The sequence below is a fragment of the Arachis stenosperma genome, chromosome 6 (assembly GCF_014773155.1).
Source record: "Arachis stenosperma cultivar V10309 chromosome 6, arast.V10309.gnm1.PFL2, whole genome shotgun sequence".
Lineage (NCBI taxonomy): Eukaryota > Viridiplantae > Streptophyta > Magnoliopsida > Fabales > Fabaceae > Arachis > Arachis stenosperma.
In genome coordinates, this window is record NC_080382.1 from 87691564 (window position 1) to 87707254 (window position 15691).

General features: G+C 36.4%; 2 protein-coding genes across 2 annotated transcripts; both read right to left on the minus strand.

The window, feature by feature from the left end:
• Nucleotides 1-944: 944 nt before the first annotated feature.
• On the minus strand, nucleotides 945-3532 carry LOC130934263 (uncharacterized). Its single transcript, XM_057863850.1, has 8 exons — nucleotides 3331-3532; nucleotides 2975-3222; nucleotides 2770-2928; nucleotides 2179-2271; nucleotides 1982-2089; nucleotides 1680-1894; nucleotides 1289-1298; nucleotides 945-974 (listed from the first exon to the last, which is right to left on the minus strand). Exons 1-8 carry the CDS (start codon nucleotides 3530-3532, stop codon nucleotides 945-947), a joined length of 1065 nt encoding a protein of 354 aa, XP_057719833.1.
• A 2673-nt stretch (nucleotides 3533-6205) lies between these two features.
• Nucleotides 6206-7747, minus strand: LOC130934264 (uncharacterized). The gene has a single exon (XM_057863851.1). The coding sequence runs from the start codon at nucleotides 7745-7747 to the stop codon at nucleotides 6206-6208; it is 1542 nt and encodes a 513-aa protein (XP_057719834.1).
• Nucleotides 7748-15691: the final 7944 nt, after the last annotated feature.

Below are 15691 nucleotides of genomic sequence, written 5' to 3' on the forward strand. Positions count from 1 at the left end.
GTAAACCTCTGCAATTGACCATAAACCTTAAAAATAATTTATATTAAACTCGTATAATTATTATTTAAATATCAAAACCTTCACTAATGGCTGGGTTGCCTCCCAGCAAGTGCTTCTTTACTGTCTTTAGCTGGACCTTACTGATAAGTGTAGCCAAAAATGAAAAAAAATGATGCCTTAGGAAAAGGCTATGCTTTTTAGGCTTCGGAGACACTTTTGTAGGCGATGCCTATACTAGTGTTGCCTATTCTCAAGGCTACGCTTTTCTGTAGCAAAGGCTACGCTTCTTTCCTTTGAGAATAGGGTACACTTTTTAAGTGATGCTGTTCAGGACCTAAGGCTACGCTTTTCAGCACTAATAGTTACGATAATTCTAAAGAATAGGCTACACCTTTTAGGGCTACTGCATCACTTTATAAATGTAGCAAATAGTATACCTATAGCTACTCTATATAAGTGTAGCCTTTTGTCCCTCATTTTTTTTAAATTTCTATATATATATATATATATATATATATATATATATATATATATATAAACAGAAATTTCTAACAATTTTTTTATCTAAACTCTAATATTTGAGAATATAATTATATATATAATCCTGTATTGTTAATTAAATTAGTTAATTATTATAAAATAAAAATGTATACATATATAATAATACCATACAATAATCTTTAAACAATAAAAATTATATTGAAACAAAATATAATTATACAATGAACCCAAAATATTGGAATGATCATAATTTTGAGCATTCATACATCTCAAACTAGAATAAGTATACTCATATAATGCACTTAGAGTTTACTACTAATAAACTAGGAAAAATCAAAATATTATATCATATAAATGTATCTTAGCTTCTAATAAAAGACATCATTATCAACCATACATCTTTTAATTTCCATCTTTGTCAATAAACCATCATGATAAGCATCTCAATCTTCATTTGCATCTTCAGAATTATCCTGCATAATTATATAGAAAAATAATTATAATTTAAAAAAGTACAACAAGAAAAAAGTAATTAACAGACTAATAACACATACAATATCCGAGAGGCATAGGATAATTGAAAGTACTCTACTTTTCATATCACCAAAGTCTTTTGCTTTAAAATAACAATCACATTCAGGGGGATACTATAAATCACCATAAAGGACAACTAAAAAATGGACTAACACAACTTCATACTAAATGGGAACTAAAATCAGAAAAATCAGAAAAATCAGAAAATCAAAACCAGAAAAATCAGAAAAACCAGAAAAACCAGAAAAATTACAGCTTTCACCCTGATAACAATAATATTAAAATTACATAATGAAAAAAAAACCAAAAAAACCAAATCACAGCTTCCATCTTCTTCAATTTCGGTTCAAATTAAAAAGATATGGCATCCTCCTAAGTTCTAACAAATAAAAATTTTAAACTCAAAATACTAATTAACAATTAACAATATATAAACAAATATTAGGGAATAAGAAAAAACTGGTCATACCATATTTATGTTTGGAATATGTGTTGATCCATGAGCGCTATTTGCATCAATTGGAGAGTGTTAGGCATCTTGTAACAAAGCTTCAATTTCTTCCGGCCTCATTCCAGGTTCAGATCGCTGAACTAGTAACTTAATCATGTTTCACAATCCATGAAGGTTAGCCTCTTGGTGCTACTGTTTGGCCTTCATGTCTCCAAGTTCAGCCTTCAAAGATGTGACTTCCTCCTGGTGTTGTTGCTTGAGTTCAGAAATTTCTACATGCTTTTTTAAGTCACGTCGTGTAATAGATCTTCCATAGCACCTAACCCGACCTGGTTGTTTTTTTCCAAATAAAGACACAAAAGCTTCCTCATCTGTTTCACCAGCAGCTTGCCGGTTTTGGAATTCATCCTAATTAAAAGAAACATTTGAAATAGAATTAGTTACCGTATCCTAAATTTGATTTATAATCATTAGTAATTCAATGAATTCTCATACAATTGCATCTTGTGTTTCCTGATCAACTTCCTTCCTTTTCCAACTTGTTCGAGTAGCAAGGAACATTTCAAACCTTTTTGGTTCCTCATTTGTTTCCTTTGTCGCGCGCTACAAATAAAGCCTTAAATAAGTAAGTCTATAACAACATAACTAAAATTAACTAAACAAATCCCAGCACAAATATGAAATAAGTATACCAGAGCCACTCGTACTCTTCCGAAATTGATTGGCCCCATGCGATGTGAAAACTTTTGCTGTTCTTTATGTTTCTTGTTTTTTTCACTTATTGACTATAATTGAATAAAAATTTAGCATATAGAAACAGAGAACAATATAATTAAATTTTGCTTCAGCAAACAAAATTACAGCAACCAGAATAGTAGCAGGTATAATTGCACAGAATAGAATTGCAGAAAATGAAATTGCACAAGACAGAACTATAGAAAATAGAATTGCAGCAACTTAAAATTATAGCAAACAAAGTACCCAAAAATAGAATTGTAAATACAGAAATTCAGAAGTTAGAATGGGACTGGCAGCAATATAACCTAAAAAAATTCAATTCAGTTCAAGAACCTACATCAGAATGGATATGTGTTTGTACAGCATGAGAGAGGACAGATTCCAACATTATCAATTGAAATTTCATTATTTTGCTTATGTCTTAACGAACAGTAATATATTTGCAATTAAAGTACCAACTATTTTACCTGGACTGTAGGATGACTCCAATAATAGATCAATTTTATGAATTGACTTTCTGGAACTTGTGTCGGTCGATTTTTCACCATATCTTCGATGGTATCAAAGGGAACAAAGTGCTTCTGCTTAATCTTTCCCTTGAACCGCTTCCAAGCATCCCGAATTGCTTGGATCACCCACTTTTCTCCACTATCTGGGAGGATAAACTTGGTCTGCATGATATCAACAGTGTTATACGCACCTTCCTATATTTAAAATAATCGACATTTAATAATAATAGAAGAGTCTTACATTAACATAGTTCCACATGAATTTCTTAGCTTTAGGAGTTACAGCATGCCAGCTAGTGTACAAAAGACTCACAAATCTTTTATTTCTACCAATTGTTCCTACGAAACTAGTTAAATTAGACACACTTTGATCGGTTGGTCCTACTGGCTGTCCAATATCAAAAATAACTTCTTCCCGCTGTTCCATAGTTCTTGCATAAATCTCTTTGCAAGTTGTTTTTCCCCGGGTTTTCTTTTTCTTTGGCTCTCCTAGTTTCATGCATTAGGGGGAAAATTAAGGAGTAATTAGTGATGCCAATTGAAAAAATTAAGCATTATGATTTACAAAAAATATAAAAAATGATAGAAATAAATTACCTTCGTCATCATCAATGTCCTCCATCACATGTGAATAATAAATTTCATCAAGTGGAAAGCTATCTCCCACATCATCACTTAGTTCAGAGCTTAGTCTGTCAATTTCTACATCTATCCCATTTTCTTTTAAAAATTCATCAATAGTTGTAGCCCTTACCCTTGGCTTGCTCTTTTCCTTTCTTGATCCATCTTGCTCCGACATTAAATCTTCAGCTTGGGGGTAGTGTTTGAACTCAGCAAAGTAGTGTCATGTTGCCTTTTTTGAGTTCTACCATGTGTGACTTGAATAATCTGCTGCTGCGTTTGCTTGATTGTGGGCTGAGTAGAATTTGCACAACTCCGATCTTGGCTTACACTTGTTGGCATGCTATTATTCATATTACGAATTGCATCGAGCTTCCTTTTAAGTTCATCTGCACCCACCTTTGTAAGCTTAGAATTGTTCAAGCCTTGTGTTGACGGTTCATGTTGTACTTCATGCTTCTTTTTCTCAGCCATAGCCACAGTCAAGTGATTCTTTCTTTTTTTATTTTCTAGTTGTTGCGCAGGAATGCTTGGCTGTACTTCTAAGGTTTCAGGCATGAAATTTATCCTTTTGTTGATTGTGCTGAGTGTGCTTTGTAAATGAGTAAAATCCAGCTTCTTTGGCGTACATTTCTTCACTCCTTTGGTTGCACTCAACTCTTTTTGACTTTCGACTACATCCAACCTTGGCATAGTTTCCTCCTTGTCATTACGTGCTGCACTTTGCATCACATATTGCTTGCCTTCATTTACAATCTTTTGTCTCTTGGCTTCAAATTGTCGAAGCAAATTCTTACTTGATGTTGCTTTAAGATCAATAAATTCTTTATTCCTACACAAATAAATTAGTTAAATCGAGTTAATATAAGCAATAAAGTGACATATCCTATAAGAAACACTAACAAAATGAGAAATTAAAACAAAAATATGACTTACAAATAAAAAGGTGAAGAAAACTTTGTTATACATATGTACATATTAAGCAATAAATTGCTTAGGCTGACCTATCAGAATCAGAATCTCCAATGAAATCTGCCTCATATTCTTGGGCAGAAGTCACTTGGGGAACCATTTCAATAACTGTAGGTCATAGATCATTCCTCTCCAGAATAAGTTCACCATCATCAGCTGGTATGGCAGGACTTGTTATATGCTCGTGTTGTTCACTATAGAAGGTTTGACGGGCCTTAGACTCAGATTCGTCATTTGTTTTAAATAAGTCTCTTGGGATAGTTTCCATAACATAATGTTTGTTATGTTCATATGGATCTTGCACATAAAAACACTGATGTGCTTGAGATGCTAGTATGAAAGGTTCATTCTGGTAGCATTTCTTATTGAAGTGAACAAATGTAAGACCATACTTGTCTCTCCCAGCATCATACCACTCACACCAAAATAATACAACCTTAAAATGCCCAAAATAATCTAACTCTACTATCTCAAATAACCTTCCATAATAAACTACAGTGTCTTGAATTGGACTTTTATCTTTAGCACTTGCAAAGCTTGAAGTTAAAGCAGTTAATGTGACACCACTATTTTGTGTTTTTCTCCTTGCCTCACGCTCCACAGTGTGAAACCTATATCCATTAATTATATATCCAGAAAATCTTCTTGCAACAGAGCTTGGACCTCGAGATAATTATTTTAGCCAAACAGGCACAACTGGATCCCTCGCCCGAGTTTCAAACCACTGCGAGAAGGTTTTACTGTAAACTTTTGCTTTTCTCCATTTTGTTCCCCGCTGATTTTTAACCTCATCCTCATGCTCTCTGTAATTAATAATAGTTATGTTTGATCGGAAAAAATCTAAATGCACTTGATTTAGTGAATAAACATAAGTTATATTAAGTTACCTAACATAATCTGCGACTTCTTCACAATTGTATAATACATATACATGGGCTTGAGCACTTGATATGTCATCGAGATTAATTGGTTCTCCATTTCCCACGCCTAACGAATGACCTTTGTTAGAAAACAACTTTGAAGGCAAAATTTTGTTGTCATTAGGATTATCATCATTCCGAGGTTGCTTATTAAGTCTTGTTCGCACACCTCCATGCAAGTATCTTGAGCAGAAAGTTAAGCACTCTTCAGCCAGATATGCCTCTGCAATAGAACCTTCGGGGCGACTTTTGTTGCGTACATACGACTTTAATGTACACATGTACCTTTCTGGAGAATACATCCAACGAAATTACACCGGTCCATCCAATCTCACCTCATTTGCTAAATGAATGGGAAGATGAACCATTATGTCAAAAAAACTAGGGGGAAAGATCCTCTCAAGGTGGCATAATGTTTCCACAATCTCTAACTCCAGTTGATCTATCTCTTCCAGTGTGATTAACTTTTTGAATATGCGACGAAAAAAGGAACTTAGTCGAATCAACGGAATGGCCACGTGATCAGGAAGGATGCTTTTAATCGGTATTTGTAGTAAGTAGTGTAGCAAAAAATGAGCATCGTGGGTCTTATACCCAGAAATTTTTCTTTCTCCTAGATGTACACACCGTGATATATTCGAAGTACTACCATCAGGTAGCTTTGTTGTCTTCAAAACACCACAAAAAATTGACTTCTCTGCAGCAGTCATAGAAAAGCATGCCTTTGCCAACTTTGTTCTCTTGCCATTATTCACCTCCTTTGGTTGAAGATTTTTCCAGATCCTCAAATCTTTTAAGTTATATCGAGCATTCAGATGATCATTTGTCTTGCCTGGGATATCCAAAAGAGTTCCAATTATACTGTCAAGTATGTTCTTCTCTATGTGCATGACATCTAAGTTGTGACGCAGCGGGTTCTTGTGCCAGTAAGGCAATTCAAAGAAAATTGATCTTTTTTTCTAATTCCATGGGAAACTATTTGATGTACTTTGCTTCTTCCCGAAAACATTCTCAACATTTTGTAGCATCTCAAAAATTTCCGTTCCTTCTATAACAGGTGGAGGGGGTCTTAATTCTTGCTTCCCATTAAAAGACCTTGTATTGGTTCTCCATGGATGATCCATGGGTAAAAAGACACGATGGTCCATATAAACTGTCTTCCGACTATGTTTTAGTTGTAGAGGAGATGTATTTTTATTGCAACAAGGGCAAGCCAATTTTCCCTTTGTACTCCACCCAGACAACATAGCATACACAGGAAAATCATTAATTGTCCACAAAAGAGCTGCCCGCATTTGAAAGGTCTCATTCTTTGATGCATCATAAGTTTTCACCCCTATTTCCCACAACAACTTCAAGTCTTCTATCAATGGTTGTAGATACACGTCAATATCTTTGCCAGGTGATTGTGGCCCAGGAATAAGCAAAGAAAGCATACAATATTCAGGTTTCATGCACATCCACGGAGGCAAGTTGTATACCATCAACATTACGGGCCACGTGCTCCATGAAATATTCATGCTACGAAATGGGTTGAACCCATCAATTGACAAGCCTAGTCTAATATTGCGTGATTCTTTTGCAAAATCTTCATTCATTTCATCAAAGTTCTTCCACGCCAGTCCATCAGCAGGATGCTTTAACGTCCCATCTTTAACGCGCTCCTCATCATGCCACCTCAGACTAGCTGCCGTTTTTGAGCACATAAATAATCTCTGAAGTCTTGGAATTATAGGAAAGTATCTCAGAGTCTTTGCAGGAATAGGACGACCTTTCTTGTGAGGTTGGTTCTCGCTATTATCACTAGAATTTTCAGTATATCGAGATGTTCCACATACACGACATTGTGTTTCATCCTTTAGTTCTTTCCTATACAAGAGGCAATCATTAGGACAAGAATCAATATTTTTATAATCCAGACCTAAATCTCTTATCATAGCCTTCGTCTTATGGAAAGATGGAGGTATGTTAACTTCAGGCATTGCCTCTTTCAATAGCTCAAGAAGGGAAGTGAAGGAGGCATTGCTCCAACCGTGCAAACACTTTAACAAGTACAGGTGGATGGTAAAAGATAATGTAGAAAATTTCTTGCAGCCCGGGTATAACTCTTGACTTGCCCCATCTATTAAATTATAAAACTTTTTAGCCTCTTCATTTAGACCTACAGTAACACCCTCAGCATGATCTCCAAATGCATCATTAAGCAGTCCTTCGATGTCATCGTGTGCACCTTCATCATCCGTGTCATCATCAACCACCATCGAGATTGTCCATTCCCCGTGATTAATCCATGTTCTATATCCCTTAACAAATCCGTCGGCTACTAAATTGTCAAATACCACATCTCTTCTATACCACTCAATGTTACAACACCTCTTACAAGGACATTGAATTTGTTGTCCGTCCGGTTCTCCGTCAAAGTATGCAAACTCTAAGAAACTAATAACACCATTGATATACTCTTCGCTATACCTTGGTAGATTCATCCAATCCTTCGGCATATCACAAAACCTAATCGATAATTATTAAATTTTTTTGGAGGAAAATTTATAAGGGGTCGTAAAGTGAAGATAACAAGAGTAGAGGAGGAAGGGTGTTATGAAATATAAGGGGCATGGGCTATGAAACGGACTTTATAGCCTTGTAGTTAGGTTAGGAAATAGTTCCTAGTCTTAGAAGTAATTCTCTAAACATTTTACTAGAAACTCGCTGAAGCAAAACAAATTAAGGAAAACAAAGAATTTATAGTACATAAATAATAAGTTAAATTGCAACTTCATAACTAATAAAGCAATCAAAGTGGAGCTACACATGAATTAATAGCATAATAATAAAGTGAAAAGAAAAAGTATGCATTGTACCTTGCCATGACACGATCAATGTTTTGACAAAATCCACTTGGGAGCTTTATCCAAAAACTTCAATCTCTTTGTTACCAAGTAAAATTCTAAGAGATTAGACTATAATCATATTTAGTCTTGATTTATTTTCATAAATTCTAAACTGATATAATTAAAATGAAAGGGAAAAAAAATAAAAAAACTCAATTCAGGTCGGTAACTTATTTGGAAAATAAAAGCAATCTGATAACAGCCCAAAATTCAAATCCAAAGCATGAGTAACTGAGTAACTAAAAATAAAAGAAAGCAATCTTGCTTCTCAAAACTCAATTCAGGTCAGTAGAAGTGAGACGATTTAATGGTAACTCATGAGCTAATCAAAATATTATCCTGGTAATTGGTAAGCCATGAACTTGGCAGCCATTCATGCAAACCACATGGGTCATCCATGCGCCTCTTTGGGACTTGTCAATGGTCACATTATATATAGAAATTGTCAATTTTGGTGGACGTGAATATGGGAATGCTTGATATTGATATTGCAGTTAGGAATTTTTATACCTTTCCGATTATCCCTTTTCAAGCAGCAAAATAATAATGAAAATGTATTTCACTATTGTCTTAAGGCCCTTTTTATTTAAAAACAATGGATTTTTGGCCAGTCCTACATATAATGGAGTATTACTATTTTATATGTGGAGTATGTAGAATTGAACAACGTAAATCTTTTCACATGGACCAGTTTGACTATTAAACGACTTATAATTAAGAATAAAAATATTATCATAAATCTCAATAAGTCACGGATTTGAAGTTGTTGCGGAGCAGAGCCTGTGATATAATATAACCTTGGAAGTTCTAACTTTAAAAAATAAAAGTAAAGTTATGAAAATAGATGGAGGTGGGCAGAGTGAGACAGTGAGTGATGTGAATTATTATCAAGTGATAGAGTATGATGATAACGTGAAGACTCATATTTTAACACATTATTACCATTACCTTAATAAATGCTACCAAGATTTTGCCTCCATGTGTTGCTCTACTCTGTTACTACTTACTACTATTATGTTTTCTAATCAAAGTTATTCTTAAAAGTAATAAACAAACAAAACTACCACTTAAAAGAGACCAAAATTCATGAGATTTCTCTGAGGCGGCTTTTTTATTATTGATATGTGCCACTGATGCCCTCAAAACAAGGCAAGTTAGTACTTGTCCCTAATAATATCAATATCTGTGATTTCAGTTTAGATTTCACTGCTCAGTGTTACGCTTCAAATTTCTTATTAAGGAGTATATGCAGTTTGCTTGGAATATTGAACAATCTCAATCAAACTAAAAATTATTTTCTTATCTTATCTATATAGTAAGTTGATGTTATGATACTGAGAAGAAAACCAATTGCAGAGGAAATAAATGGGTGCTTTATCTGTGAGGGTCCACCTTCAGGGATAAGAGCCCATAGTTCTCATTAGTTGAAGTGTCCTTTCCCTAACTTCTTGATTTATATAGTACAACAATATAAATCAAATCAAATCAAAGTGCTCTACAATATAAACCGCACTATAACATTATATTCCCTAGAAAACACTACAAATCAATTAAATTACGAAACTCAAATTTTATTTTTATGACAATAGATCTCTAAAAAATCACAGTTTCCTTTTAATTAGTTAAAAGTTTGCATGTCTTTTAGAACTAGATATGCCTTTTAAGTGCCACTACGGCTCTAACTTCAAACTTCCCTAAAAGCTAACACAGCTAACTCCACTACTTTGACATATCAAAATCTATTATATATAAAATCTATTTCCTAATTTTGACACTGCTCTACACACAGGATTTTAATTATTCAAGTTTTAAAAAGTGCAAATTGATTTGAATTGGAGAAATCAGAGGGAAAAAATAAAAAGGAAGTGCTGGAATGTAATTGAGCTTGTGTATTCCTAATAGAACAAGTAATTATGGATGGAAAGGGAAGCTTCTTCATCAATCATCATATACAACAAAGCTTTTCACTCAAAATCCATTCATAATAGACAATAATAACTGAACCAAAAGGTTTAGTGTGACTACTTAAGGGGAAAAAAATTAAAAGTATGCAAGAAGAGAACAAAACAAATTCCCCAACCCAAACTCATAGTTACTACAACATCATCCAAAATTCAGAACAAGCTCACCGATCAAAAACCATTTACCAAAAGTAAAATTTTTCTACCGAATATAATCAAAATGGCAAAATCCATGGTAGATTCGTTTCATGTTCAACAGGGTGTGACACAACAAATAATATAAATATTTTGTTTACATTTATTAGTAAATATTATATACTTAAAAAAAATTGGGATCCAATTGAAATTCTAACTTATAAGAATTATTATAATGTAGATTCAGTTAGGAACTTAGGAACTAAAAATCATAAAAACAATGTGAAGTTGTTCCTCTGTTATACTGAAAGATAATGTATATGAACAAGGAATTAAAATGAAAGTTGGCTTACGAACTATACATCACTCACCTGCGTAAACGGAATGAAACCCCAATCCCAAATTCACGAGTTCGATCTCCTGTGCCGCAACAATCCCAAATTCACGAGTTCTGCTGCGCCGCAGCAATAACGGAATGAAACCAGCAAATTCTGAGTTCTCCTGCGCCGCAAGATTAGCATGCATGTTCATCAATTCACGAATTCAAAGGGTTTTGTACCAAACCCCCAAATTGCAACCCAAAAATCGGAACCCTACCCTCTCAGATTTTAGAAACCAAATGAAGGTGATACATACCTTTCTTGACGACGGTGAGCGAATAAAGAGAAGCTTTTAGTCGAGCACAGAGTCGATCTTCCTGATGTCAGCGCGCAGCGAAGAGAACCGGTGATGAAGATGAATGGCGGCGTGGTGAGAGGTGAGTGATGAAGATGAGTGAGTGGTGGAGATGGTGACGTCGTGAGCGGTGACGCCGTCAGTGGTCTTCTCTGATTTGGGGGTGATAAAGGGAATGGTAGCTAGGGATCGCGAGTGATGTTTTCAGTGGCCATGTTATTTTGTTTTTATTTGCCTAAGTGTCTACTGTACGCGTGCTTGTATATTTGGTGAAAGGTGAAAAAAATTTACTAAGTGCTGACATATTTATATTTGACTTGAAATACAATAGGCAACACTTTTAAAATGAACCTGAAATATGACAAATAGGCTACACTTTAAAAGTATTCTCTTTGGTGTAAAAAGTGAACCCATAACTCTTAAGTTAAGGCTACGCTTTATAAGTAATCTTAATAATATCTAAGGCATCACTTTTCAAGTGATGCCACAAATGTGATTCCTATTCTCCTGCAAAAAGGAAACACGGAGAAAAGCGTAGCCTATTCCTAGAATAGGCTACGCTTTTCAAATGTAGCTTAAAAAAAGTGTGGCTGAATGGGTATTTTTCTTGTAGTGTTTAATCTAGTCTCAGTTTTGAGCATTCTTGCTCAACATTACCTTCAAGGTAATGCTTGACTCTTTGTCTATTAACAATGAACTTTTTGTTAGAGTCAGTATCCTGAAGTTCTACATATCCATATGGTGACACACTTGTAATCACATATGGTCCTTTCCACCGGGATTTCAGTTTTCCAGGGAACAATCTGAGCCTAGAGTTAAACAGCAGAACCTTCTGCCTTGGCTCAAAAACTCTAGATGACAGCTTTTTGTTATGCCACCTTTATGCTTTCTCCTTGTAAATTTTAGCATTTTCGAAAGCATTGAGTATGAACTCCTCTAGCTCATTCAACTGGAGTAATCTTTTCTCTCCAGCTACCTTAGCATCAAGGTTCAGGAACCTGGTTGCCCAATAAGCCTTGTGCTCCAGTTTCACTGGCAGATGACAGGCTTTTCCATACACAAGCTGGTATGGAGAGGTTCCTATAGGAGTCTTGAATGCGGATCTGCATGCCCACAGAGCGTCATCCAGACTTCTTGCCCAATCCCTCCTACGAGTATTTAAAGTCCGTTCCAGGATTCGTTTTAGTTCTCTATTTGAGACTTCAGCCTGCCCATTTGTCTATGGATGATATGGAGTTTCCATATTGTTGTTAATTTTATATCGGATCAGAACATAGTCAATTTATTTATTACAGAAATGAGTGCCTCCATCACTGATTAGTACTCTGGGGACACCAAACTTGCTGAAGATATATTTCTGGAGGAATTTCAGCACTGTCTTAGTATCATTAGTGGGTGTTGCGATTGTCTCCACCCATTTAGATACATAGTTTACTGCCACCAGAATATAAGATTTTGAATATGATGGTGGGAAAGGTCCCATGAAGTCAATACCCCATACATCAAACAACTCACTCTCTAAGATCCCTTGCTGATGCATGGCATAACCGTGAGGCAGATTACCAGCTCTCTGGCAACTATCATAGTTACGTACAAACTGTCGGGAGTCTCTATAGAGAGTAGGTGAGTAGAAGCCACATTGGAGAACCCTTGTGGCTGTTCGCTCACCTCCAAAATGTCCTCCATATTGTGATCTATGGCAATGCCATAGGATCTTCTGCGCCTCTTCTCTAGGTACACATCTACGGATTATTTTGTCTGCACACCTCTTAAAGAGATATGGTTCCTCCCACAAGTAGTACTTTGCATCGGAGACCAAATTTTTTGTTTGCTGCTTGCTGTACTCTTTGGGTATGAATCTCACAGCTTTATAGTTTGCAATGTCTGCAAGCCACGGTGCTTCCTGAATGGCAAATAATTGCTCATCTGGAAAGGTTTCAGAGATCTCAGTAGGAGGAAGGGACGCTCCTGCTACTGGTTTTATCCGGGACAGGTGATAAGCTACTTGGTTCTCTGTCCCTTTTCTGTCTCTTATTTCTATATCAAACTCTTGTAGAAGCAACACCCATCTTATGAGTCTGGGTTTTAAATCTTACTTTATGAGAAGATATTTCAGAGTAGCATGGTCAGTGTACACAATCACTTTTGATCCTAGCAAATAGGATCTGAACTTGTGAATGGCATAAACCACTGCAAGCAACTCCTTTTCTGTGGTTGTGTAATTCTTCTATGCGTCATTTAAAATACGGCTAGCATAATAAATGACATGCAGAAGCTTGTCATGCCTCTGTCCTAATACTGCACCAATGGCATAGTCACTGGCATCACACATTAGTTCAAATGGTAACGTCTAGTCTGGTGCAGAAATGACTGGTGCAGTGACTAGCTTAGCTTTCAGAGTTTCAAAGGCATACAAACACTCTGTGTCAAAGACAAAGAGTGTATCAGCGGCTAGCAGGTTAAATTTGACCCCTCCCCCTGTTCCCGCCTACATATATTGGATATTTTAAGAAGTGAACATCTCTCTCAGTAGCGGGATTGGGGGAAAGGATAGGAAAGGTGATTTCACTATATTTCTGGCCGGGAACAGGACCTACCACAAGAATGTTTTTTTTTGTGGGATGATAGCTTTGAACTCAGAGGTTTTGCAATTTTTGAAAAATCCAAACCTCCTATAGAATCCTGCATGCCCCAGAAAGCTTCTTATTGCCTTAACATTGACAGGTGGTGGTAAATTTTCAATTACCTCTACCTTAGCTTGATCCAACTTTATTCCCTTGTTTGAAATTTTGTGCCCAAGGACAATTTTTTTAGTCACCATAAAGTGACATTTTTCCTAGTTTAAAACCAGGTTAGTCTCTTGGCACCTTTTCAGTACAAGTGCTAGATGGTCAAGACAAGAGCTGAATGAGTCTCTAAATACCGAGAAGTCATCCATGGAAACTTCCAAAAATTTTTCTACCATATCAGAGAAGATAGAGAGCATGCATCTCTGAAAGGTTGCATGTGCATTGCATAGACCAAATGGTATCCTTCTGTATGCAAATACTCCAGATAGACATGTGAATGCTGTTTTCTCTTGATCCTGAGGGTCTACTGCAATTTGGTTGTAACCTGAATAGCCATCCAAAAAGCAGTAGTAATCATGATCTGCTAGTCTCTCTAGCATCTGGTCTATGAATGGTAAAGGAAAATGATCCTTTCTGGTTGCTGTATTGAGCCTTATGTAGTCAATACACATACGCCACCTTGTAACTGTTCTTGTAGGAACCAGTTCATTCTTTTCATTATGAACCACTATCATGCCTCCCTTCTTAGGGACAACTTAGACAGGGCTAACCCAGCGGCTATTAGAAATAGGATAGATAATCCCAGCCTCTAGTAACTTAGTGACCTTTTTCTGCACCACCTCCTTCATGGCTGGATTCAGCCGCCTCTGTGGTTGAACCACTGGCTTAGCATTATCCTCCAATAGGATCTTGTGCATGCATCTGGTTGGGCTAATGCCCTTAAGATCACTTATGACCACCCAAGAGCTGTCTTGTGTGTCCTTAGCACTTGAATTAGTGCTTTCTCTTCCTGTGGCTTTAAAGCAGAGCTTATGATTATGAGAAAAGTGTTATCCTCTCCCAGAAATGCATATTTCAGGGATGGTGGTAGTGGTTTGAGCTCGGGTTTAGGAGGATTCTCCTCTTCCTGAGGAGTTATCAGAGGTTCTTTTGTTTTCTCTGGTTCCACCAGATTAGGCTGGACATCTTTAAAAATTCCTCTAGCTCTGATTTGAGACTCAGTCATATTGACCTCTTCAACCAGAGAGTCAATAATATCAACGCTCATGCAGTCGTTTGGGGTGTCTGGATGTTGCATAGCTTTGATAGTATTCAACTTAAACTTATCCTCATTGACTCTCAGGGTCACCTCCCCTTTTTGGACATCAATAAAGGTTCGTCCAGTTGCTAGGAAAGGTCTTCCTAGAATGAGAGTTGCACTCTTGTGCTCCTCCATTTCCAGCACTACAAAGTCAGTAGGAAAGGCAAATGGCCCAACCTTGACAATCATGTCCTCAATTATGCTTGATGGCATTTTAATGAAGCCATCAGCAAGTTGGAGTTATATTCAGGTAGGTTTGACTTCTTCAGTCAAACCAAGCTTTCTGATAGTGGATGCAGGTATCAGGTTAATACTTGCCCCAATATCACATAGAGCTGTCTTGGTACAAGCACCCTCTAATGTGCATAGTATCATAAAGCTTCCAGGATCATTAAGCTTCTCTGGTAAGCTTTTCAGAATGACTGCACTGTATTCTTCAGTGAGGAACACTTTTTCAGTTTCTCTCCAATCCTTCTTATGACTTGAGATCTCTTTCATGAACTTAGCATAAGAGGGTATTTGCTCAAGTGCCTCTAAAAATGGAATCTTTATTTCAAGAGTCCTGAGATAGTCTGCAAAGCGGGCAAATTGTTTATCCTGTTCTGCTTGGCGGAGTTTTTGAGGATAAGGCATCTTGGCTTTATATTCTTCAACCTTAGTTGCTGCAGATTTATTACCTACAGAAGTAGTTGGAGAAGCTTGCTTAAAGGGGTTGTTATTAGCACTTGCAGTGTCTGATCCGTTATTGGCGTTTGAACGACAGAACTGGGTTCTTTTTGGGCGTTTAATGCCAGGTTGCTACCCTGTTTTAGCGTTTGAACGCCAGAATTGGGTGCTTTTTGGGCGTTTAATGCTAGATTGCTGCCCAGTTCTAGCATTTGAACGCCAGAATCATTCCTCTCTGGCTCTTACT

Excerpts from the sequence above, each read along its gene's own strand:
- LOC130934263 (XM_057863850.1), bottom strand. The coding sequence starts at position 3,532 with ATGTCGGAGCAAGATGGATCAAGAAAGGAAAAGAGCAAGCCAAGGGTA. Across the intron at positions 2,929-2,974 it reads TCATGTGGAACTATGTTAAT|GAAGGTGCGTATAACACTGT; the intron begins GTAAGACTCTTC and ends TTTTAAATATAG. Across the intron at positions 1,895-1,981 it reads AGGAAACACAAGATGCAATT|GATGAATTCCAAAACCGGCA; the intron begins GTATGAGAATTC and ends TCTTTTAATTAG.
- LOC130934264 (XM_057863851.1), bottom strand. The coding sequence starts at position 7,747 with ATGCCGAAGGATTGGATGAATCTACCAAGGTATAGCGAAGAGTATATC.